A 21,635-nucleotide genomic window follows, 5' to 3' on the forward strand; every position below is an offset into this window, starting at 1 on the left:
CAATACTACTACTGTCAGATCTCATAAGCTAAACAGGGTCAGGCCAAACAGGCACTTGAATAAGGCACCTTTGAGGATCACATCACTGCAGCAAGAAATAATGCTGACAATTCAGTAGTGAGCACTATTCCTTCCACAGCAGAACTTTTCATCTCAGATACACAGCTACAAGTGCCAGGCAGGACAAATCAGTTTTGAAAGGCATCAACATTGTGCTGTGAAAATATTATCCTGATCTCCAGCTCAAGTTATAGCTGAGCTTTTCACCTATTAAAATTTCTCCAGTCATTTCAAAGGAACAAGACAGTCATTGCTTCTGGTTCTCAAGCTTTTCTTATGAGACAATATATTAAGCATGATTTGCAGTTTCTCTGGGTGGGAAAGCTGCATTTTCAGTGGACAAGGCAATCTGCTCACTCATGTGTATCTATTTTACCATTAGCAAAATGGTTTCAGGGGCAGTGTTATTTTGTGCCTGTGCATCTATCTGCCTATCTATTATTAATAAAGAAGAAAGAGCATCCAGCCTACACTTTCATGATGAAGGAAACTTTCTCTAACACAGAAAATGAAAACATACAAGTTTCTTTCAGTGTGCACGCTTTACCTCACTGTTGTTGGCCAAACCCCCACAATCCTATCATTTATACTAAGTCACCTCCACTACTGAAAGCACAATACACTTAGAGAATGTGGCTCAGCAGCTCCCGGACTGAGCAGCAGTTTTTAAAGTGGGAGCTCATAGCTGACATTTACAGTATACAGTCAGTGATTCAGTGAGCTACAGTTGCTGTGCACAAAGACAGGTCATTGGAGAAATGAGCAACCCATAACATGTGCGGAGGCCTTGGCTGCCCACATCAATAAATTAGACAATACCGAATAATCAATGTTATAAGCTGCAAGCTGCTGATTTAAGGTGGAAGGAAAAAAAACATGATGTTCAAGAACATGACAGAACTAGGGGGCAACATAGGTCAATAAAGACTAATGCTATTTGCCATTCTAATTACTCTGCATGTTCATGAGCCAGGAAGGCAGGCTGTGGAGCTGTAAGTAAAGCGCCAAGAGTACTGGCACTATATATAATTCATAGACTGCAGCATATTGCTACATTTCTCACTGCCCTTAGAACTTGCAGTTTCTCCAGGAGATATGGAGGTAATACTTAATGTTTATCTTCCAAACTATATTTCATGAGCCCTGTATTAACAGGTCACTCTAGTGAATGGAAAAGTCATCAATCTGGATCACTTGAGGGACTGCAAATAAAGGAGCTTTTATCCTTGTGGATATATTTTGTTGTCACTTTAACAGTGACACAGTTCACACAGCAACCACCAATGGGCACAGGCATCCCTCAGACACTGTCCAGATCCTCAGCTTACAGACTCTGATGAGGTGCTCCTGGAACCAGAAGAGTTGGTCCAATTTATCAGGACCTTGCTGGGTGTCAGGTGCAGAAAAGATGTTAAAAGACAGAACAAGACTGGCACTTCTTCCAGGTGAATCGGCATCCTTACAGTACTGATACCATGCTCTGGACTGAATTTTCCTGTGGACTCTTAGCAGACACAGAAGTTGCTGCAGATTTATAACAGGGTTTTTGCATGGTTGAACAAGAAATACTCTGAAAACGGCAGAGAAATTGCTCCATTTTCCAAATGGGGTCAAAAGCAAATGAACACATTTCTCTTGATGGATCATACTAGGCTTTGCCTGAGGTAGTTGGAAAAACTAAAGTCACTACAGAAATCAGTGGCAATTAAGTCTGCTCTGACCACAAAAACATGATTAGCTATCTACAGGAATTAATAGGATGCCAGACATGTAACAAATCAGAATTGAAATTAAAGTTTTAAGATAAATACTTTACTGTATTACAGAAAGCTAATATTTACAAAACAAAGACCTTGGTAAAAATTAATACAAATCACATAAAATATATCAAAAGAAAACTCTAATTGTTGGCACTTCCTATATGTAGCTTTAAATAGATAGTTATTTTGGCAATGGTTTGAGAACCCAGCTGTGAAATTCATTTCCTGGTCTTTAAGTACTGTATTTGTCAGCACTTAACCCATTTCTGCCTTGCTGTCTCTCATAGAAAGGAAGGTTTCCTTTAGAAAATAAAAATAATAAGAGATGCAATGCATCATTTATAAGAAAGTGCAGCAGAGGAAATGCTAAGAACAGTATCTCCTACCACAGATCTTTTAAACCTTGGGACTCTCAATAAAACCTTAATTTGAGCAGGCTTCTGCTGTCCCTTGCATTTAATGAAAAAGTGATTCCCTGATTGTGTCAAGATATTGCAAAGAGATGAAGTCTTGCTATGGAAAGGTATAATTTATATGAGCAAGTGAATGTCACTTGAGATATGATGTGTCAATATTAGAAGTGAACAGGAAGGATTTTCTGTTCCCAAACCATCTGCAGTCTCCCTCCCAGAAGTAAAAAACTTATGCAGATTTAACTTGTTCATTTTAAGATTTCATTTCCAAATTAACAAGTATCTAATTTTCACAGTTGTTAGAACTGCAGTCACAAGCAAGCTGCTTTTCTCTTTGCCCATTGTTTTGTAAATATCTTCCCCTGAATAACTGGTTTCTTCAGATTCTTTTAATTTATTCTCTTCTGGACCCAAATATTGGTAAAAGTTCTGTTATGGAAAAAATGTTTTCCTAGAGGCAGGAAGGCCTTTCTGCATCTACTATAAAAGCTGTTCATTAGTCAATGGAATGTGACTAGCACCATGAACTAAAAAAGAAACTGAAAATCTCACCAGTTTTTATCCCTCTTCACTGCTTATGTTACATTTGAGGAAAATCTGAAAATGCACACTTTATTCTGAGCTCAGCAGCCTTGGTTGGTTAATCATTGTATCTTTCTTTGTGACACTATTTGGGTAGTGATACCTAAAGCCACCATGGCACACAGGCAGGTGCCAGGAGAGCCACAGTGCGAGCCCCCTTCTCCCTTCACTCTCCAAGCCAAGCTGTGAGATCCAACCTCATATCAACCAAGGAAACAGGGTGCAAACATCCGTCACCCCCTTGCTCCAGGAGCTTTCTGCACAGGGATTTGCTGTCTGTATTACATAGTATAGGAGGGACTTCTGGCTTACAGATAAAATTGCCTGTTAAGAACAAAAATAGTTCTAAAGTAGAAAGTGTCAATATTCCAGTGTTCCCTGTCTGTACTCCAGCAGCTCCCCATGAAGTCACAAGGAGCAAGAGTTGGGCTTTCAGCTGGAAACAGCACATTTCCTGCCAAAGGGGAGCCCTGGTTGGAACACTTGCATGGGATGCAACAGGGGACAGGCATCCCAGGCCATATGTCAGAGATGAGGACTGCCAAGCACTGGGAGTGAGCTGAACGTTGTTTACAGCAGGCAAAGAAAGGCCAGAGCTGCCAAGCCAGGAGAGGAGGGAAAGAATAAAAAGCATGTCCCTACAGCTGCTGACAGCTTCAATATCACTTTAGAATTCTGGTGAACACTAAACAGGGGAAATTTTTCTTTTGGAGATGTGGAGCTAAACAAATAGAGCTCTCAAGAAGGAGCATCTGCTTCCAGAAAAAGGGAGACAGCTCCAAGTACAGCAAACACTTCCCATGCCCACCAGCATTGGCAATGCAAGGGAGTGAGGAGCAGCAAACCCTGAAGGCCAGAGCAGCCACCACCATCCGCACGTCACCATGTTTTACCTTGGAGTGGTTTTCAGGCTGCTTCATCAGGAAAATTCACTGGCTGCTTTAGGCTTTCCTTGAAATGTTTTCTGCTTTATTTGAGACAACAAACTCTCTGACCCATGCTTGAAAACACAAACAAATATAGGAGAGGAGAGCTAACAGCTCTCATCAGAGCTCCTGGCCAAAATCAACAATAAAGCACCACTGCACTTCAAGCAACTCCCAGATCCTAGGGATTAGGTGAGATATTGAGTGCTGGCAGGAACCAGAGCTTGTATTTGGGAAAATTTTGAAATTTCACAAGAAATATCCTGCAAAACTTCAATTAAAAAAACCATAGCTTCCTCCACAGCTTTCTCCTTGGTACCAGCCTCAGCCCAAGGCTGCTTTTACTAGGGTTAGGGTTCCAAAAACCACAAAGCCCAGAGCTCCACGCACACTGCAGCTGCAAAAGGCATCTCAAGGAGAGCACAGAACTGCCACAACATGGCTTCCTCCACAGCTTTCTCCTTGGAACCAACCATCAATTACTTTTGCCAATAAAGGGGGTCCAAATCCACAAACAAAATCTAGTAACAGCAGCAGGTGTAATTTGAAAAGTGAGAGATGTAATGAGACTTGAAATAATTTAATTGAAAAACTATGACCAAAGAGTGAATTCGGGCAGAATCATTCAACTCAAGTAGCCATGTGGAATAATTTGTCATTTACGATGGTCAAAACAGATATTGCTGCACAAATGACTTTTAGGAACAGCCAGGCATTTTAGCAGCCTGTGAAGAATATGCCAGAGTAGAGGATGAAGGAAACTTGGAGGACAGAGCTCCTGGACAGAGTGGTCCAGTAACTCCTGCATGTCACTCCAATCCATCACCAGCAGTTTATGAAGTTGGTCAGATGGGCCACCTTCTGCTGTCATACTGGAAAATAATTCACCAGTACAAGCTCACAAATCACCTCTTTCCACAGGCAGCAGAAAGAACAAGGCAACTTCTCCCTCTAGCACAGCTGTCCCTGAAGAAACACATCCCTGCAAACAGCCTCATCTGCCAGGGGCACCTGGGCCACGCTGTGAGAGCAGGTCTTGCTCTCTTCTCAGAGGCATCACCCTTTCCCAAAGCTCCAAGATATGTCTCCTTGCATTTTCTTCTCAGCTTGTGTCCTTACAGACCAGTGTTCCAAAGCAAAAAGAGTGCTGAAGGAGCAGATAAACACAGCAGGTGTTTTTCACAATGGCACCTTTTCACCCTCAAAGCTATTGAAATATTGCTGTGCATCAAGACAGAGTAAACTTGTCGGTAGGGCTGGGGAAAACAGGAAGATGCAGAAATTGCCTTTCAAAACCAACACTGCCTGGGGTTTATGTCTGCGGTCTATGTCTGGGGTTTATTTTCTTTTAATCTGAATAGTATAACTGTTCTTTAATAAATGTTGGCATTTACAATACTCATTAAAATGCTTTTGATTGTTGATATTCCTGAATAACTGTAATTTTAATAAATTCTAATAATGTAGATTATCTGTAACTTTATATTAGTGCATTCAGTTTTTTTCTAAATGGGTGCACTCTAACTTATTATCTAATTAAAAACTGAGTTTCTGTTACATTTTTACACTTTGGAACCCTAGATCACAGTTTCTAATCTCACTTATTTGTAACTCTAAGGCTACCAAGAAGCAAAGTGAAATGGTATCAATATATATTTTTTACATAGACTGAAGGGTTATGTGTTATTTGCTAAGAGATAACACTGTTGTCATGTTTCTTCAGCAAAAAAGGCTGACAAGACTTGTTTCACATCTGTCTGCATAATATAACAAACCCATGAAGAACTAGTGATGAAAAAGCTGGTTTGTTGACAATCTATTATTGTTAAATGCACCCAAACACCAAGATTTAGGCACTGCTCATTAGAGCTGTATTGTAGCTCAGGATCTTTTTCCTATAAATACTTTCCGTCAAAATATTTTTCAAATGTATTCTAGGCTGCAAGTCCTTCCCTCAGAACCCTGAAGAACTACAGCCTCTGAAGTCCTTTATCAACTGAATCCCACCCAGCTGTTCAATACCCACTGCAGCCAGAAAATGACACTGCCATCCCTGTGCCCAGCTGCCCCTTCCTGCAAATGCCATCTGACCTGTTTGCTTTCTGCTCTGCTCACCTACCAATACCACTCAGGTCTCTCTGTGTGCCTTCCCCTGGACAGGCATCACACACTGATGGCTTTCAGTTTCCATCTAAGACTGCGGAGATTTTTTGTTACAAATTATTTCATACTTGCTCATATCATGACTTAGTCACTGAAGAAAGGGAGGAGGAACTCCCCTCCTACCTCTAACTGCCCCATTGAGATCTTCCAGTTGGGTCTGCAAAGGCCAGAAGGCAAGACAGGATCCAAGGAAAGCACACTGTCCTTGCAGCTCCCTGCCACAGGCACAGCCACCAAGGCAACTGTGCTGACACTTTGTCACAGGAAATTAAGGGAACACCTTCTAACAGCTCTAATGACATCACTGGACTTTGCTGGATAAATAATATGAGCAGGGTTGACACAAATAGGGAGCCCCTATTTGAAATAAGTCCTTAGGCAACACTGATATAAATACCAAACAGGCAGACATCCTTCCCTCGGCCCACAGCTGCTCACTTGTCTGCTGCAACTTGGATCAGGCTGGCTTGTGGGATCACATCTTCAGCAGAACTGCTGCATTTGGCTGGGATCTCATTAACTATTCTGTTTAGTTTTACCAACAGCAAGTTAAAATGGTGCTTCTGGCTCCTGTACCTTGAAATTTTCCTAAAGCTTTTGATGTAGCTTCTGATATGACAGCACTGCATTTATTCTGATTTCAAGTTTCACTGTTTAGATGCCCATTCTGCATTTAGCTAGAAACAGCAAATATTTCATATTGCTACTTACATAACTACCACAATCTTCACAAAGGATTAAAAACCTCACGTACCATATTTGATGTGACTTCAAAGAAGAAAAGATCCTTGTCTTACAATCAAGAGATTCATAACTTCATCCACCTAACTGGTGCACTTTGTACTGTGTACTTCAGCAAACGCCTGAAAAACTGCAGGGAATCTAAGCCAGCTTCCCCTCTCTCCATGGCAGTGCATCTCTCCTTACTCAAGGGAGTCATGGAGTTACCCATTTCACTTTCAGAATAACTCTTCAATAACAATTTCAGGTTACCATGGCTGCTAGCAGTACCCAACAGAGTCTTTCTGTTCAAAATCTTTATGTTAGAGGAACTCAGACACTTGCCAATAAATGCCAATTCAGACATGGTAATAAGTACCAGTAGTAGAAACAGCATCACAAAGCTCCTTCAGAAGAAGACAGCAGGCATGATCCTTTTCTCCACATCTTGCTGCAGGCTAGCTGAGATAATTCTACCCCAGCCTTCAGCAGTATTTGCTAACAGTGATTTTAAAGACCAGCGAGTTCAGAAGTCAGAGCTCTGGTTCTCCCTCTAATTTCCTCTGGTACAATATTTTGATGAGAACTCATTTTCAGACAGATGAAAAATAGGGCTCAGTGCAACATCAATTGCATTACAAGAAAGACCTGGACATACTGAGATGAGTCCTGAAGGACCACAACATTTAATCAGCCCAGTCCCTGAGGATGTCATGTACCTACTCCCAGCCTGTGATCGGACCTCAGGACCCCCCACCTGACTTGGACAGCCACACAACACAAGCAATCCTTTGCTGTTTGTTGTACAAGTTTTCTTTGACCTCTCCCCCGCAAAGATCTAAACCTACAGTAACATGTGAAATTCACCAACTGAAACAAAACAAAAAAACAGGAGAAACAAACTGGCTCATTCAAGCTGTCATTTGTATCTCTGATCCACATTTTTAGGTTTTTATTTACATAAACTTACTAGCCTCTTTCAGATATCTAGAGAGATTCAATCAGCAAACACATAACATCAGATATGTATCCCAAACATTTCCATCTGGAAAAGGTGTTTACAAACAAATGTGCTTTTATAAACTAAGCAAAATTTAATGCAATGTGAATTCACACCAAATTAAAAGAGGAAAAGACTTCTCCTCCTCAAGCATTTTGCAAAATGGAGAACACTGACATATTTCATACTTACATTTTAAATAATACCGATAATGAACTTTTTAGTAAGAGAAATAACTGTAATAAATTCTATATTTAGTTTAGGACAAATTCCCTAAATTGTGAAGTATAAATACACCATAGTGTTTAAATAACGAAGAGAACACATGACTTCTAGCAAGGTCATGATGAGAGGGAGAGCATAAAATATCCATCATGAGGAATTGAGTTAAATGCATCTCATTTTCACTTTGTCAAACTTAGTTCACATTCTGGTTGAAGACCAGCATGCTACTTAGGGTAGCAACCACCCACAAGGCATGTATTATATCTTCATGCATTATATCTTCTTTCATATCTCAGGTCTAGAATCAGGTAGGTAAGTCAGTACTTTAGAGCTCTGTCCATGACCAAAAATGGACAATAAAGGGTCACATGACATAGGGCACACAGGGAAAAGAACTCACTGAAAATTAAGAATATGACAAGAATAAAAAAACAGATTCCACTCAAAATAAAGGGAAGACTTTTTCAAGAACATATTAGAAACATCATGTGGAATAGTTCAGTTTGATATAAGAAAGAAGAATTCTACCAGTCACTGCTTTGAGTAGGGCCCTGTTTTAATCAGTATGTGGGGAAGATACCTAACCATTTGTTTATATGGTTTTGTGTGAAAGGCTGAAGAAAACCTCAACTGTTTGCAGGTACTTGCAAAGTTCCACAGACACAGAAGGCAAAGTAATAATTATAGATGTCATACTGTACAATGAGATGAAAAGGGAGCAAGATTATATCAGTAGACAATACTTATTTTAGCTGTTCATTTTTGATATCTGGCAAAAATAGACAGAAAAATACTGTTGTCTGGTAAATACTCCACAGAGTCAGAACCATAGAGTGTATGACCTCCTGACGAGCAGGTTACTTTGTTTTGACAATCCAATATTGCTGACTTCATTCTTGGAATAGGTTGTGCCATCCTCTTCACTAAAGACAACCCTTAGATTAGAAAAGTTGATCATCATAAATTAAAGGAAAACTTAAAAATATGGAGCATTTCCAGGTTTTGTACAAAGCAAAAGGTAAAAGTACTTTTCTGTGGAATTTTAGAAGATCTTGATATAAATTTCCCTGAGTCTGGGACTGCTCAGCTACTGGGATTTGCTTTGGACTTATTTCTGTCAAACAGATTCACTGACAGATTTCACCGACATGTGAGTACCATTTTTTCTTATTATTTCAAAGTTTTAATTTTTTTCCTATTTGCATAGAAAAAAGATTCTTACCAGTAACCTTCAATTCAACCGTCCTTCGTATAAGCTTGCCTTCAAACTTTAGTTCACAGGTATAATTTCCTCCATCTTCTTCCTGGACCTCTTGAATTAAGAGAGTATTTCCCTTCTGAATTACAACACTTCTCCACATTTTCGGCTCACATTCCTGCAAAAAAAAAAATCCAATGACAAAATTACCTGGCTTGTACAACATAAGACAGTGCTGTGTGATCATATTTTCAGTATTATACATAAGGAAATAACCACCTAGAAATATTTTGCAATTAAAATTCAAATATAATTTCAGAAAGCAGAGAGATCTGAAACGGGAATTAATTTGAAGACTGAAATTAAATAGAAATGTTTTTAAGGTTCAGTTATTCCTACTGTATTTCATGGGCTGTGTTTAATACATGGTGCCCTCAAGCAATGGTTAAGTATCTTCTTTTTCTTCATAACAACTGCCAAGACCTCTCCTTTAGGATGGACCATTAAAATATGTCTCTATTTGAAGGGAGTAAGGGCAACATCTGTTAAGAGTTAGCCTGAAGGCAAATTTTATACATAGTCCCAGGCCAGAACCATTTACCAGTAGAAGAAAACAGGAAGAACAGCAGTTTTTGGAGAGAATTCAGGAGCCTGGTTTCCTTACAGCCTTATTTCTCATCATCAACTTTTCCAGCACCTGAAGAGCTTTGATTCAGTCTTTTCCCATCACCAGACACTTTGCAACATCACCCCCCATGCACCCTGTGATGCAGGACATGGCACTGATAGCCTGCAACTCTCATAGACTTCACCCACACAGTCCTTAGCTGTTGTTTGGCAGATTTAGGTTCCTTGCTACAAACTGTGGTCCTACTGGAAGCATGTTTGAGTCCTTCTAGATAGGGTGTGATACAGTGCAAGGAGAGGCTCTCCAGTTCCTAACATACCGGATCCTTGCAGGCAGATCAGTCACTTTCCATGTCAACAGCACTCATGATTGAATCATTCTTGGAATGCTCTGAACTAAAAGCACGGTCCAAATCTCATCATTGTCTCTTGAAAATGGCACCTTAAGATTATGCATTCATTGCCTCTAAATACCTTTAACATCAAGCCTGTTCTCCCTGCAACAAAACCATACTTTTTGAGTTCTCTAAAGCACTCAGTAGTCCCAGCAGCTCCAGAGGCTCTGGTTAATCCTGTACCCAGGAAACACATAGCAATATAGGGCCTGAGCACCTTCAATGCCTCTCTACTCCCTCTCTCAAGGTGGCAGCTTGGAATAAGCTCTCAGACTGTTGCAGTCTCACATCAGTTACATCAGGCTCAGCAGCTTCAGAGACTGGTGACATGCCCACACCTATGGCCCATTTTCTGCTCGTCTGCAACAGCGGTGTCAGAAACACAGAAAACAAAATAGAACAAAGCTTTCTCTTAAGAAAACAACCAAACAAGAAAATACGTCAACATGCAAATATATTGTACCACAGTAAGAGATCAGCGTGACACAAAAATAAATTTTTCATGGACTCCATATGCATTCCAAATCCATGTCAGATTCTAAATTCAAGGACCACGACAGAGAAATAAAAAGACAGCACTGAGGGTTTCTGGCCTTGCACTTGAAAAGGGAACACTGAAGAGTTCTCCCTGTCCCTAGGAGGCCAAATTCAGTCACAATACAATCAGGTTTCAGATTCAGAAGCTGTGCAACAATACTGCAGGTACCAGAGTGATCATCAGATCTCTCTGTTTCCAAAGAACAGCTGGAAGGGAAGCATCATCTTGTCTTGCAAGTGAACTTTAGTTAACACTGGTGATAGAGAATGACCAGAACCCAGATCCTATCTACTGTGCTGAGACTCACTCAGGACACAGACCTGAGCCAGGAAATGCCATTAAATCCTTTCTGATTTGAACTCAAAATTTTGGATCTATTGAAAGGTACATCAACCACCTACTCAGTGTAACTAAATCTGAACACTGGGCAAAGAATACGATTCAGTCCTATCAATCCTAATTTAGAAGAAATACAATTCCCAGAACACACAAAGTAAGCATATTTCAGATATGCACCCTTTAGTGCAGCATTGAAATAACCTGTGTTCCCAGTTTTACATTTGGTATTTTATTTTTAAAAGCATGGGAACAAAGAGATGGAAGACACATTTTTATACACTTTATATTTTTATATAAAGCATATAAAATTTGCAATAAGAAGGGTGACACTGCAGGAGTAGAGGAAGGATTTACTACTACAAAGAATAATAATTTAGCAAAAACAATGTTTGTGCTGTTGTGGGTTTACACAGAGGAGTTGTTTTGGTGGAATTGTACCACTAATTTCCTTATTATTTCTTTTTTACTTCTTGAAACACTTCCTATTAAAGATTATTTATAAGCCTTTCTTTCCCAAATTTCAGCTAATTATTTTTTAATCTGCTGACTATGCAGGCTTTACAAAATTATGTTGAAAATGCTTGTTTATATATTTAATACACAAAACTAAAAGCAAAAAAGGGGAGGAGCTGGAAAATGGCTGAGAAACAAAATTCTTACAAGTTTATATATTCTGAAAACAATCTAGATTTTACTGTTGGAGGTCTGCTAATTTCCCTAAAAGGGTAAGTGCTCAATTGTATGACTCACTGCATGGAATCACAGAATAGTTTGGGAAGAGACCTTACAGATCATCTCTTTCCAACTCCCCTGCATGAGCAGGGATAGCTTCCAGTAAACCTGGCTGCTACAAGTCCCATCCAACTGGTGTTGAACTCTTCCATGGATGGGGAGTCCACAGCTTCTCTGGGCAACCTGTGCCAGTGCCTCACCACTCCCACAGGAAAAAAATTAATATCTAATCTAAATCTACCGTCCTTCAGTCCAAGGCCATTCCCTCCTGTCCTTTCACTACATGCCCTTGTGGAAAGTCCCTCTCCAATCATCTTCTAAGCCCCCTCCAGGTACCGTAAGGTGCTCTAAGTTCCCCCCAAAGGCTTGAACCAATTCATTGCTCTTTTCTGCTTTTGCAGTATGTTTCCCTGCTAGAAGAATCTGCAAGTTTCCTTTTCTAGACTATTTACTTTCCTTAGACATCTGAAATGTTTGGGGTTTCTGCCCCCCAGTAATTAAAGTGTGCACTATTATGCATCTTTTTCTCTTCCTTGAAATCTAAGTGGCAGTACCTCAAAAGTCCATTTTTCTGGATAGTTACCAACTACCTGTCCTTCACCTGACATTTTGATTGTTCTCTTAGCCCTCCTTTCAACCTAGTAGTAGAAAAGACATGATGGAAATGGATTAAGACTGCACACTCAAGATGTAATACACCTTTTCCCTCTGCCAGCTGATTTTTCATGAAACTGCTCTTACTCTTAAATCCCATTCTTTCAATCATGCCTTGACACACACATTTACTTAAAAAAATATCCCACACATCTTGTCAAAACAGTTCTAATAAGCATAACTGAGCTGAGCATATATCAATGGCATTAATTGGGGAAATCTTAAAAAATAAATATTTAATGCAGCATAATTCTAGCCAGAAGTGAAGCTCATACTACTGTTAAAACAAATCCTCACAGCAAATGCTATATTATGTACACATAGAATTTTATTCAGGCATAATTAAGAGCATGTTTAAATTACAGTTAACTCCCAGTAAATTGATGCAATTACTAGCTCAGATTCATTAATCCCTCAACACAGAGAAGCCTTTTGGAAGACAGAGCAGGTTCTGCACACAATGAGCAGGCATCATCACTGTCTTGCCTGATGGTATTTCATAGGTCCAGTCCAAATTCCCTGACTACCAGTGAATTGGCAGGTTCTCACGAACACAAGGATTTCTCTTTTCAGCAGAAGAAATAAAGAAGGAACTCTTAAAGACTTCCTCATACTTATTTATCTATCTAGTGTTCTGTTTCAAACAACTTATGCTCCCTGCCTGGGTGAAAATCTCTAAATATTCCAGCATAATGGAAAGGAATATCTCCTCCCACTGGCTCCCACCAGTGCCTCTGGAGTAGATTTACTCAAAAAGTAAATCTGTACACAGATTTTATGTACAGTGAAAGTTTTGAAGAGTTTCAGCCCAACAGCAATAAGACAGCAATAGTTACCTTGTACCACACCACATCTGGCTCTTGACTGGCTGTTTTGTAATCCTCAATATCAGGACAGGAGATTGTCTTTCTTTTAGTGACTTCTGATTTTTCCAGGTATCTGATCTTGCTGTTGTAGCAAAGCCCAGATTCATTCTCAGCTACCGTCAAGGACATGGACACCTTCATGCAATACGTTGAGTTTCTGCAGGAACAGAAAGATGGTTTCATTTATCTTGCCTTCTTTTCACCATGTTTGTTTTGGCACAGAAAGTTTCTTTGTCAAGCCCTCATTTTCACAAACACTTCAGTGACACACTCAAATAGTGACAGCCATGCTGTGCATTTCCAGCACAGAAGAATTACTAGGAAACCTAAAGGCTCACTTCTGACTGTGAAGACTATGAAGGACCTTGAAGAAATATTGTTGACAAGTGATCCAACCCAGCACAGCAGGTCTTTCAAGCTTGCAAGTCTATGAACACAAGAACCTGTTGGCACCTCAAATGTTGGTCAGGAGACACAGTCCCATTCCCCCTGTATCCCCCCCACGCTTATCCTCACCCTTGCTCTCTCCCACCTTCAGGAGATTTCACTCCAGTGTGCAGTGCTATACATTTGAGAAGAAGGGTTATGTGCTAGATGTTAAATCACATCACACAGGAAGGATTTCTCCCTGAGAAGGAACCCCTGTACAAAATTCTAGAGCACGATACTGTGGTGGGTTGACCTGGACCAGCTGCCAGCCTCCCACCAGTTGCACTCTTCACTCCCCTCAACAGGATGGGGAGGAAAAAATAAAATGAAAACGCTAATGCATCAAGAAGAAGACAAGGAGACCACTCACCCATTACTGTCACAGACAAAACAGACTTCACTTGGAAAATAAACGTTTTTTATATATTTTGAAATATTTTTCTGACACTAAAGATGCTGACTCCTCACTCCCACCAACTAAACCCAGGACAGTGTTTTTTATTTAAAAAAAAGTCCAAAATGCTCCATAACAAATCTTCTCTTACATTTCCTTCTGTCAAGGGAGCCTGTAGTTGGGAAGAAAATAAAAAGGTCTACAGGGACACTTCACCAGAGCTCAAAGCTTCATGCTAAACAAGGGCTGGCAAAACACTACAAATGGGTTCTTGTTAAAGGTGTGGCATATACAGGCATTGGCAGACAGAGCCATTTGCAAGGCAAATCAGGAGGCAATCTTCAGAAACATCCCATTTTCAGCATCATTAGTGTTATGCATTCAGCAAAATCACAGACTTTGTCCTTCCTTCTCACTTCTCCTCAAAATGCCACCTGTACATCTGTGTAATAAAATTGGTGGATATTTTGTCCATTCCCTCACCTCTGAGTGAAAAGGCTCACTTTGCACACTGATGTGATGTGTTTTAGTTGAGAGTCTATAATAAAGTCTCATTCTCACAAACTGCACAAAACATATTATTTTACCTGAAAGAAAATTTCTCTGGACTGAAAACAATCCATCATTTGGGGTGGGCTTATATAATTTAGGGAAAATAAGTCAACTTTCTCCTAAATTACCTTTTGAAAAGAGTTGCCCTTCTTGTAGGAAGAAACCAAAACATATTTGAGAGGTTTTACAGCACTGAAAATCCAAAAAATATGGACATAACCACTCAGTGTAATCATTATGATTAATGATTATTTAGCTTTCCTGAATGACTATAAGTATTACGGAGTGCAAGTAAGGTCACATGTGCTCAGTAATAATGATCCAGGCTAATAAAAAATAATGCCTTTGAATAGTTGTCCATTACTTGGTGTTATTTAATAGTGTATTTTCTCCTAACAATCTTGCATTATTTAGATTGCATTTTGAACAGCGCTGGAGGCTACTTCTATTTAAAATGCTTCCTGGAACCACAACCTAAAAATGCAGTATGCTTTTCATTAGTTACAATTAGAATTGAGTAGAATTGAGGAAACTAAGTGCCTGGGGAGTACTATCACTTTTGTTCACACTCCATGACCAAGACAATAAATCTATTCAGGCTCATGATGAAGAAAGCCCTCACTAAGCCAAAAGCAATAGACTTGAAAGCTTCATGGATGGTTCTTCACCAGCCACTCACATTACTGCTACTGCTGGTAATCCAGAAAAGGGTAATTTCTGCAGGAATGTCAGTGACTGAAGCAGGAGTCTTCCCTTAAACTAGTCAGCTCTGGAAAACAGTGATATTTCAAGGCATGTGCAAAAGGAATCAGCCTTGCTGTTTTTCTCAGTTTTGAAGGAGAAGTCTGGAGCTGAAGTCTGCTAAGTCGTGAGCCATTCCTCGCTGTGCTGGGCAAGCTGTTCCCCAAGGCTGGGCCATTAGATTTCATCTCTCAGTTCTCTGAGCAGCTGATGCATCTGTGCTGCCTTTTTTCTTGGTGTCTTCCCTGCCTTGTGGGCTCTGGAGGTGTAAAGGGGCTCTCTAAAATTGACAGCTTGAGGCAATTTTATAAAAATTTTATAAATTTTTGTGACCACCCAGGAGGGAGATCACAAAGAGGTACAACTTTGTTTTTACCACCTGGCAAGCAGACAGGAACAGGGTGGGCCTGGCCACACAGGGCACCGATGGGAGCCCACCAAAAGAGTTCTCTCAGGAAGGCCATAGAGCTGCTGTGTTGGGAAGACATCCAGTTCTTTCTTCCCAATTTTTTCCAGGACCCCTGTGTCCACAAGTGCTCTCCTTCATGACCTGCACTTAAATTGTTTAAGGTAAGAGTATTTTCTTTTTTTTTTGTTGGTAGAGGTATGTAGATAAACTAGCACAAACCCCACGTTTTTGATTTTCTTCTTTCAGAAGCTAAACAGATGGCCTATGAATTATTAAAGGGAAGATCCACTTTTGTTTTCAGTACATGGTCATGGAGCTTGGTGGGGGAGGTCAGTGCTCCCAGCAGTCCGTGGCTGGCAGGAAAGGTTATATGGCCATTTTTAATGAGGAAAGGCAGATACAAGAAGAACAAAAGATAACAAGAGCAAAGCTACAGGTAACCTGGGCTTTGCTGTCAGAAACAGTAGCCAAGAGGAATGAAAAGCAAGCAGTTTCAAGGTGGCTGAGGAAGATGCTGGAGGGCTTCCAGTGGCGATCATAGTATTGTGAGGCCAGCTAAGAAGAGTTGTATCTAAATAGCAAATGTTGGAATCCACAAGAAAATGTCAGAATGTACACTTTCCACATACATGTAAAGGAAATACAAGCCCATGGGTCTGGAAGTGGGTCTTTCAACAATGTGTCTTTTCTGAAACATTTCCAAACCATTCATTTTCCATAAGAGTTGATTTCTAGTGGGTTCTAATTCTATAAGAAGTAGTAGTGGTCACATGGGGAACAGGAAGAGGGAAGAAAAGAAAGAACCACTCCACAGTGCAAAGAAGAAAAATTGTCTTGAATTTTCACACTGAAACTAAGATCTGTAATTCTCTATTCCAAGGGAATAGTTACACACTGGGCGTACTCTCTTGACTGGAAATAGGAAGAAGAGCTTAGCTTGGCCAGAGTTCACAAAGCAGTTTCCTTTGTTCTGGTGGCAAGGCATCTGTAATCCCCAGGCCACCTGGAGCTGGCTCTGAACCACAAACTGAAGCCAGCTCTGAACCAAATAGAAAAGCAGAGGGAGAACCAAGGGAGTTTAACAGGTCTGAAAGCAAAAGCAAGCAAGACTGTGTTTGGCTTGATTTTGAAGCAAGGACAAAAGGGAAAAAGGGAGGATATAAAGAAATGGATAAGGACATTTGAAATTGGAGTTTCAGTCTCTAAATTATTTTTCATCTTGTTTTGGATTCAAGACAATTAATCAGCCCCAAGGCTGAATTCAAATTAAGGTAAATATTCACAACTTTTGAAAAACCCCTTTTTTTTTGTGTTTCTGCTAAGTGAGGGTGGTTTGTTAAAAGAGTCAAGTAGAAAATTTTTTTCTCTAATATGCTCAGAATCACCCCCAGCCACCCCCATTTATTTTCTTATAAAGAGGAAAGGCAGATGAAATGTGGTTGAATATTTTATATCTACTAGATTTTAAAACCCCACCTAATTTTGAACTGTATTTATACAAGAGTATTCACACTAGGTTTTTCCCCCTTACAGATTCATTTTTCATTGTACTGGCTTTTTTATTACATTTTAAGACTTCCGTGGTAGATCCAAAAGCTGGGAAGTGTATTTATCAAAGCAGTGCTCAGGGAACAGCACACCTCAGGCTTAGATCTCTCACCATGTCCCTGAACACTCTGGCTGTTTTAATGACATTTTTATTGGCTCACTGACTGCAGGACTCAATAGATCAACCTCTACATTCATCTTAGCTCATTTTGAGTTAGAGCAACAACAGCAATGTCTTGGTTCGAAGGACAGGTGTGTGCCAAAGAAGGCAAGAACCTCCCTTGGAACAGAAAATGTGACCCACTTCCCTCCAAATTACTATAACTCTGAAATTACGGTGGTTTCAGGCCAAGATATGGGATAACATGTAAATTTAAAACACTGCAAAGAGCAGAGCACAAACCCAGCCCAGCCTCCCCTCGGTGCAGTTCCGGGCGCGGCCAGCAGGGGCGCTGCTGGCTCCCAGTCGGGCGGGGGGTGCGATGGTTCCCCCGCGCCTGCAGGGGGCGCTGTGGCCGAGCTCGGCCGCGTCTCCCTCACGCGCTAATGGCGGGCGGGCCAGATGGGGATATGGCTGCAGCTGGAACCTCAGAGCGGAGCTGGGGCACACCACAGGGTGGCAAACAAACTGTAGCAGAAACTCCTCAGCTGTAGCTACAGGGTGTCCTTCTGGGCAAGGGTTGCTGAGTTTAAAGTGTAGCAAAAAAGCCCAAGGAGGCAGTGTAGAAAACACCGGGGCTGGGCAGCAGGTGCCACACGCAGCTGGGAGACGCGGCCTCCGGGAAGGAGGTCGGGGGTCCAGGATTTTCCCCTGAAGCACCTGAGTGGATGGCGAGGGTCCTTTCCAGTGTGATCAGGTTTTAATAAGTTCCCAGCTCAGTGGCTGCCCTTACAAGCAAAGGCTCACCCGCAGCAGGAGAAGCGATACAGGGCTGGATTCCACACAGCAGAGAATTCTCCCCGCGGTAGCAGCAACTTGACCATTCCCCTCTGATCTGAGAGCGAGATCAGGCAAAGGCCAGCCACTCACCCCAGCCAAAATCTCATTGCATCTCTGCCCTTCCAAAGAGAAAACGCCCCAGGTAGGAGAGAGTAACCAGTAGAACCCTTTCCTCCACCTTGACCACTTCTTTTGTCTCTTAAGTACCAGTTCTTATCGTCTCTTAGGTAACAAATGGGACAAAATTCCCATTTTTTTCATTCCCAAAACAAGGAAAAAAAAAAGAAAAATCCTAACCTCCAACAAGCAGTAACTACACCACCAACCATCTTAGTCCGTCTGAAGCATGAATGCACAACCAGATCCACTACTGGCTACTCTATAAATGTGCTGGTTTATAGCTCTTAGACTTAATCGAGCATTTGACTGTTTTCTTCTCACTTCATGGGAGTTTAATAAATTTATTCCTGTCCAAATTTTACAGTTCACACAATGGTTACCAAGGTCATGGTTTGATGATCTGCTTAAAGAAAAGTAAGTTGTTTATCATCATTGTTCTTTTTCAGATCACATCTTAAAAAACAACAGATGATTACTTACTCTTCCAAGTAAGTTTCACTCAAGTGTTAACTTATTTCTCAGTGACTCCCACTCACTCCTATATATTTGGGTCATTGTCTGGAAAAGATCAATTTCCCACCCATGGTGTGACAGCCAGAGGTTACAAATCACAGACCTCTGAATTTATTTTTTTTTTTTCTTTTAATGCTTATTAATTTGTCAAGTGAGAGGGCAACGGGCTGACAGTGCTGTAGTTGCTCCCTGAACCAAAGGCCAAGAGGTGCAGTGATTCTGTGGCTTGTGTGTAGTACCTAGCCTTGGTGCCGCTCCAAACACTCCTGTCCTGTTTTTGCTTTCTTGTTGCTGTTATCTAATACCAACTCCTATGCCTGAAAGGGAGAAATCCTAATTCCATGTTACCACTCCTTTAGCATCTGACACGTTTTCAAGATCCCCTGGTAAAAGAAAATAACACCATAGAAAGTATGAGCTCAAATTAAGCGCTAAACCAGCACAGTGTTACAAATTCAGTGCTCTTATATAATCTCTACCTCCTCCAACAGAGGAAGAGGTGGTGAATCCAGACAGAGGTACCATTCAAGGCCCCATTCCCTTCAAGCAGAAAAAGTATCTGTGTGGAACTAACCCACCACTCACCAAGAATTTTTATTCTTTATGCACTTCTTTTCTCCTAAGATCCAATCTCTAGAAACAAGACAATTTGACCTTGACTAAAACATACTGCATGTCTCAGAGGTCATTTTTTACAGTGAAGAAAGGCTATACCCTCTCTATTCAAAAGAAAAGAACTTCTGAGCAAAGTCACTGAAAGGTAATTTTAAAAGGCTCACATTAATGACAGCTTGAAAAATAGATATGCAGGAATGTCTCCTCAAGTCACCTGTCAACAATCTAGTTGTTTGAGTGCCTCACCAGAGGCACTTAAAAGCAAGACCTGTACTTCTCACTATGAGTTTAGCCATCTTTAGAAAACTTCTGTACTTCTAGATCCTGGGACAAAAAATAAAAGATGTTTAGATATGGCAGTTGGGTAGAGCATCTCACAGCTGGGTCTCTCTCACCAAAGCTTAGCTCCAAGTTTAAATTTAATTTGGACATCATCTTAAGAGGGAAATGTGACATAAAAATGTCAGGGTGTGCCTACTACAGTCAGCAATACAGCCAGTAACAGCAAGGCCATGATTTGAAAATTTGTGGCTATGATTTGAAAATTCATGGGTAGTCTCTAAGTATTATGGCTCTTAAGTGTATCTTAAGAAAGAAGAGGAATAAATGACAACCACCTGATTCATACACAGTGAGGGACAGGAGGAGCTATTTCTTTTCTGGGTGCCTTCACACACACATGCCCTGGTCACCTCTGCATTGTGACAGATGCAAATGAAAAGCAAATCACCAGTCAGTCATTCCAACAAGGACTATCCAGACACAAAGAGAAAATCTCCCAACACTGAAGCTGAATCACACAGGTCAAAAAGTGTTCCTTGGGTTTGAGGTTTTTTTAAACTTGTCATTGATTGTAGTCATTAAATGTTAGAATTGAATATATGAAAATACAATACAGAACACAGAAGAAATGCAGAAACCAAAAGAACACCAAGTTATTGCAGCATATCACACCTCAGTTCATGAACTAGGTGGTCTCTGTCAGCTTTAGACACCCTGTTCCAGCAAAAAGAAATCCTGTAATTGGCTGGGTTTGCTCTGGGGGAAAATTCCTTCTTTGTCCTTAAGAATTACAAGGCAGCAAATTGCTTTAAAGTTTGCTACTACAAATGACTAAGCCCTTTTCATTTATTTCCTAATACTTTTCTATTAGAACTTGGATATTAATGTTAAATCACATTGTCTTACTGAAAAGCCCCATTACAAAAGAGATAAATCTGAGGCACAGGAACAACTGCTCCCAGGACAATATTAAGAAATTCCTTTCCAATACTTTTGCAATTGCCATACCCTGTTTCTGAGACGACTGAATGCTTTCTCCTTTATTTCTTCCAAAACACAAACTGTGTGGATTAGCATATCTACTCCTCTATGCTTTTTTTTTTTAATAGGCACCTAGCACACAAAACGAAAGTTGCATTCAAGACACCAATCAGACTTGTCTGCATTGCTAAACCTCAATGATTTTATTGCCTGGAGGAATAAAACCTGAGGAGCACAGCCTTCATTCTGCACATAAGTTCTATTTTGCAGATGCAATGTTGAAAGGCAGGTCCTGCTCTGTTTATACACGGGCAATTGAGCAGGAAAAGCAGTGGATCAGTTATTGTCTCACAGGGTATACAAGGAATGAAAGAATCATGAAATGAATGTCCTTACAATGTGTACTGTTGGAGTCCGACAGCTGAGTCCTCCTGGTTGTGCCTTCCCTTAAAGTGGTGGCCAGAAAAGAAGAAATTTTCCTCCAGTATCACTTACCAAATACCAGTTTAGTTCCCTATGGTTCTGTCATCTTGTACTTTGGGCATGATGGATTTCCTCGGGAAACCCTCCATTTGTCTGTCCACTCAGAGGACACAGACAACATTTCCTACTGATGTCTTGTACTTACAGCTGGCTTCATGGGGATTCCAACAGGAATGATACCTGGGTGAGCACATTGTCACTGTTATTTGGAGAACAGAAAGGAAATAAAAACTCCCCAACATGTTGGAGAAGAAATGGCTGGGGAGAGCTGAAACATCTCAGCAGCAGCTGTCCTGCAGGCAAAGTCTGACTGCATGAGGAAGCAGTCCTCCACCCTGCATCCTTTCTCTGCTCTAGGCAAGGTTTGAACCCCACCAGGGAAGGCACTTCAGCAGCAACCAGTGAGCTGAAACATTACTAAGGCATTGTA

At 40.8% G+C, this 21,635-nt stretch overlaps 1 protein-coding gene across 2 annotated transcripts in view; it reads right to left on the reverse strand.

Moving 5' to 3' along the window:
- Positions 1-21,635, reverse strand: part of IL1RAPL2 (interleukin 1 receptor accessory protein like 2) — a 333,424-nt gene that overhangs the window by 134,217 nt on the left and 177,572 nt on the right. For both annotated transcript variants that reach the window (XM_030967939.1, XM_030967940.1), the window contains exons 4-5: positions 13,169-13,355; positions 9,072-9,225 (exon numbers count right to left, since the gene is read on the reverse strand). In XM_030967939.1, the coding sequence (XP_030823799.1) occupies positions 9,072-9,225; positions 13,169-13,355 (341 nt within the window). The remainder of the gene's footprint in view (positions 1-9,071; positions 9,226-13,168; positions 13,356-21,635) is intronic.

This window comes from Camarhynchus parvulus, chromosome 4A, assembly GCF_901933205.1.
Source record: "Camarhynchus parvulus chromosome 4A, STF_HiC, whole genome shotgun sequence".
NCBI lineage: Eukaryota > Metazoa > Chordata > Aves > Passeriformes > Thraupidae > Camarhynchus > Camarhynchus parvulus.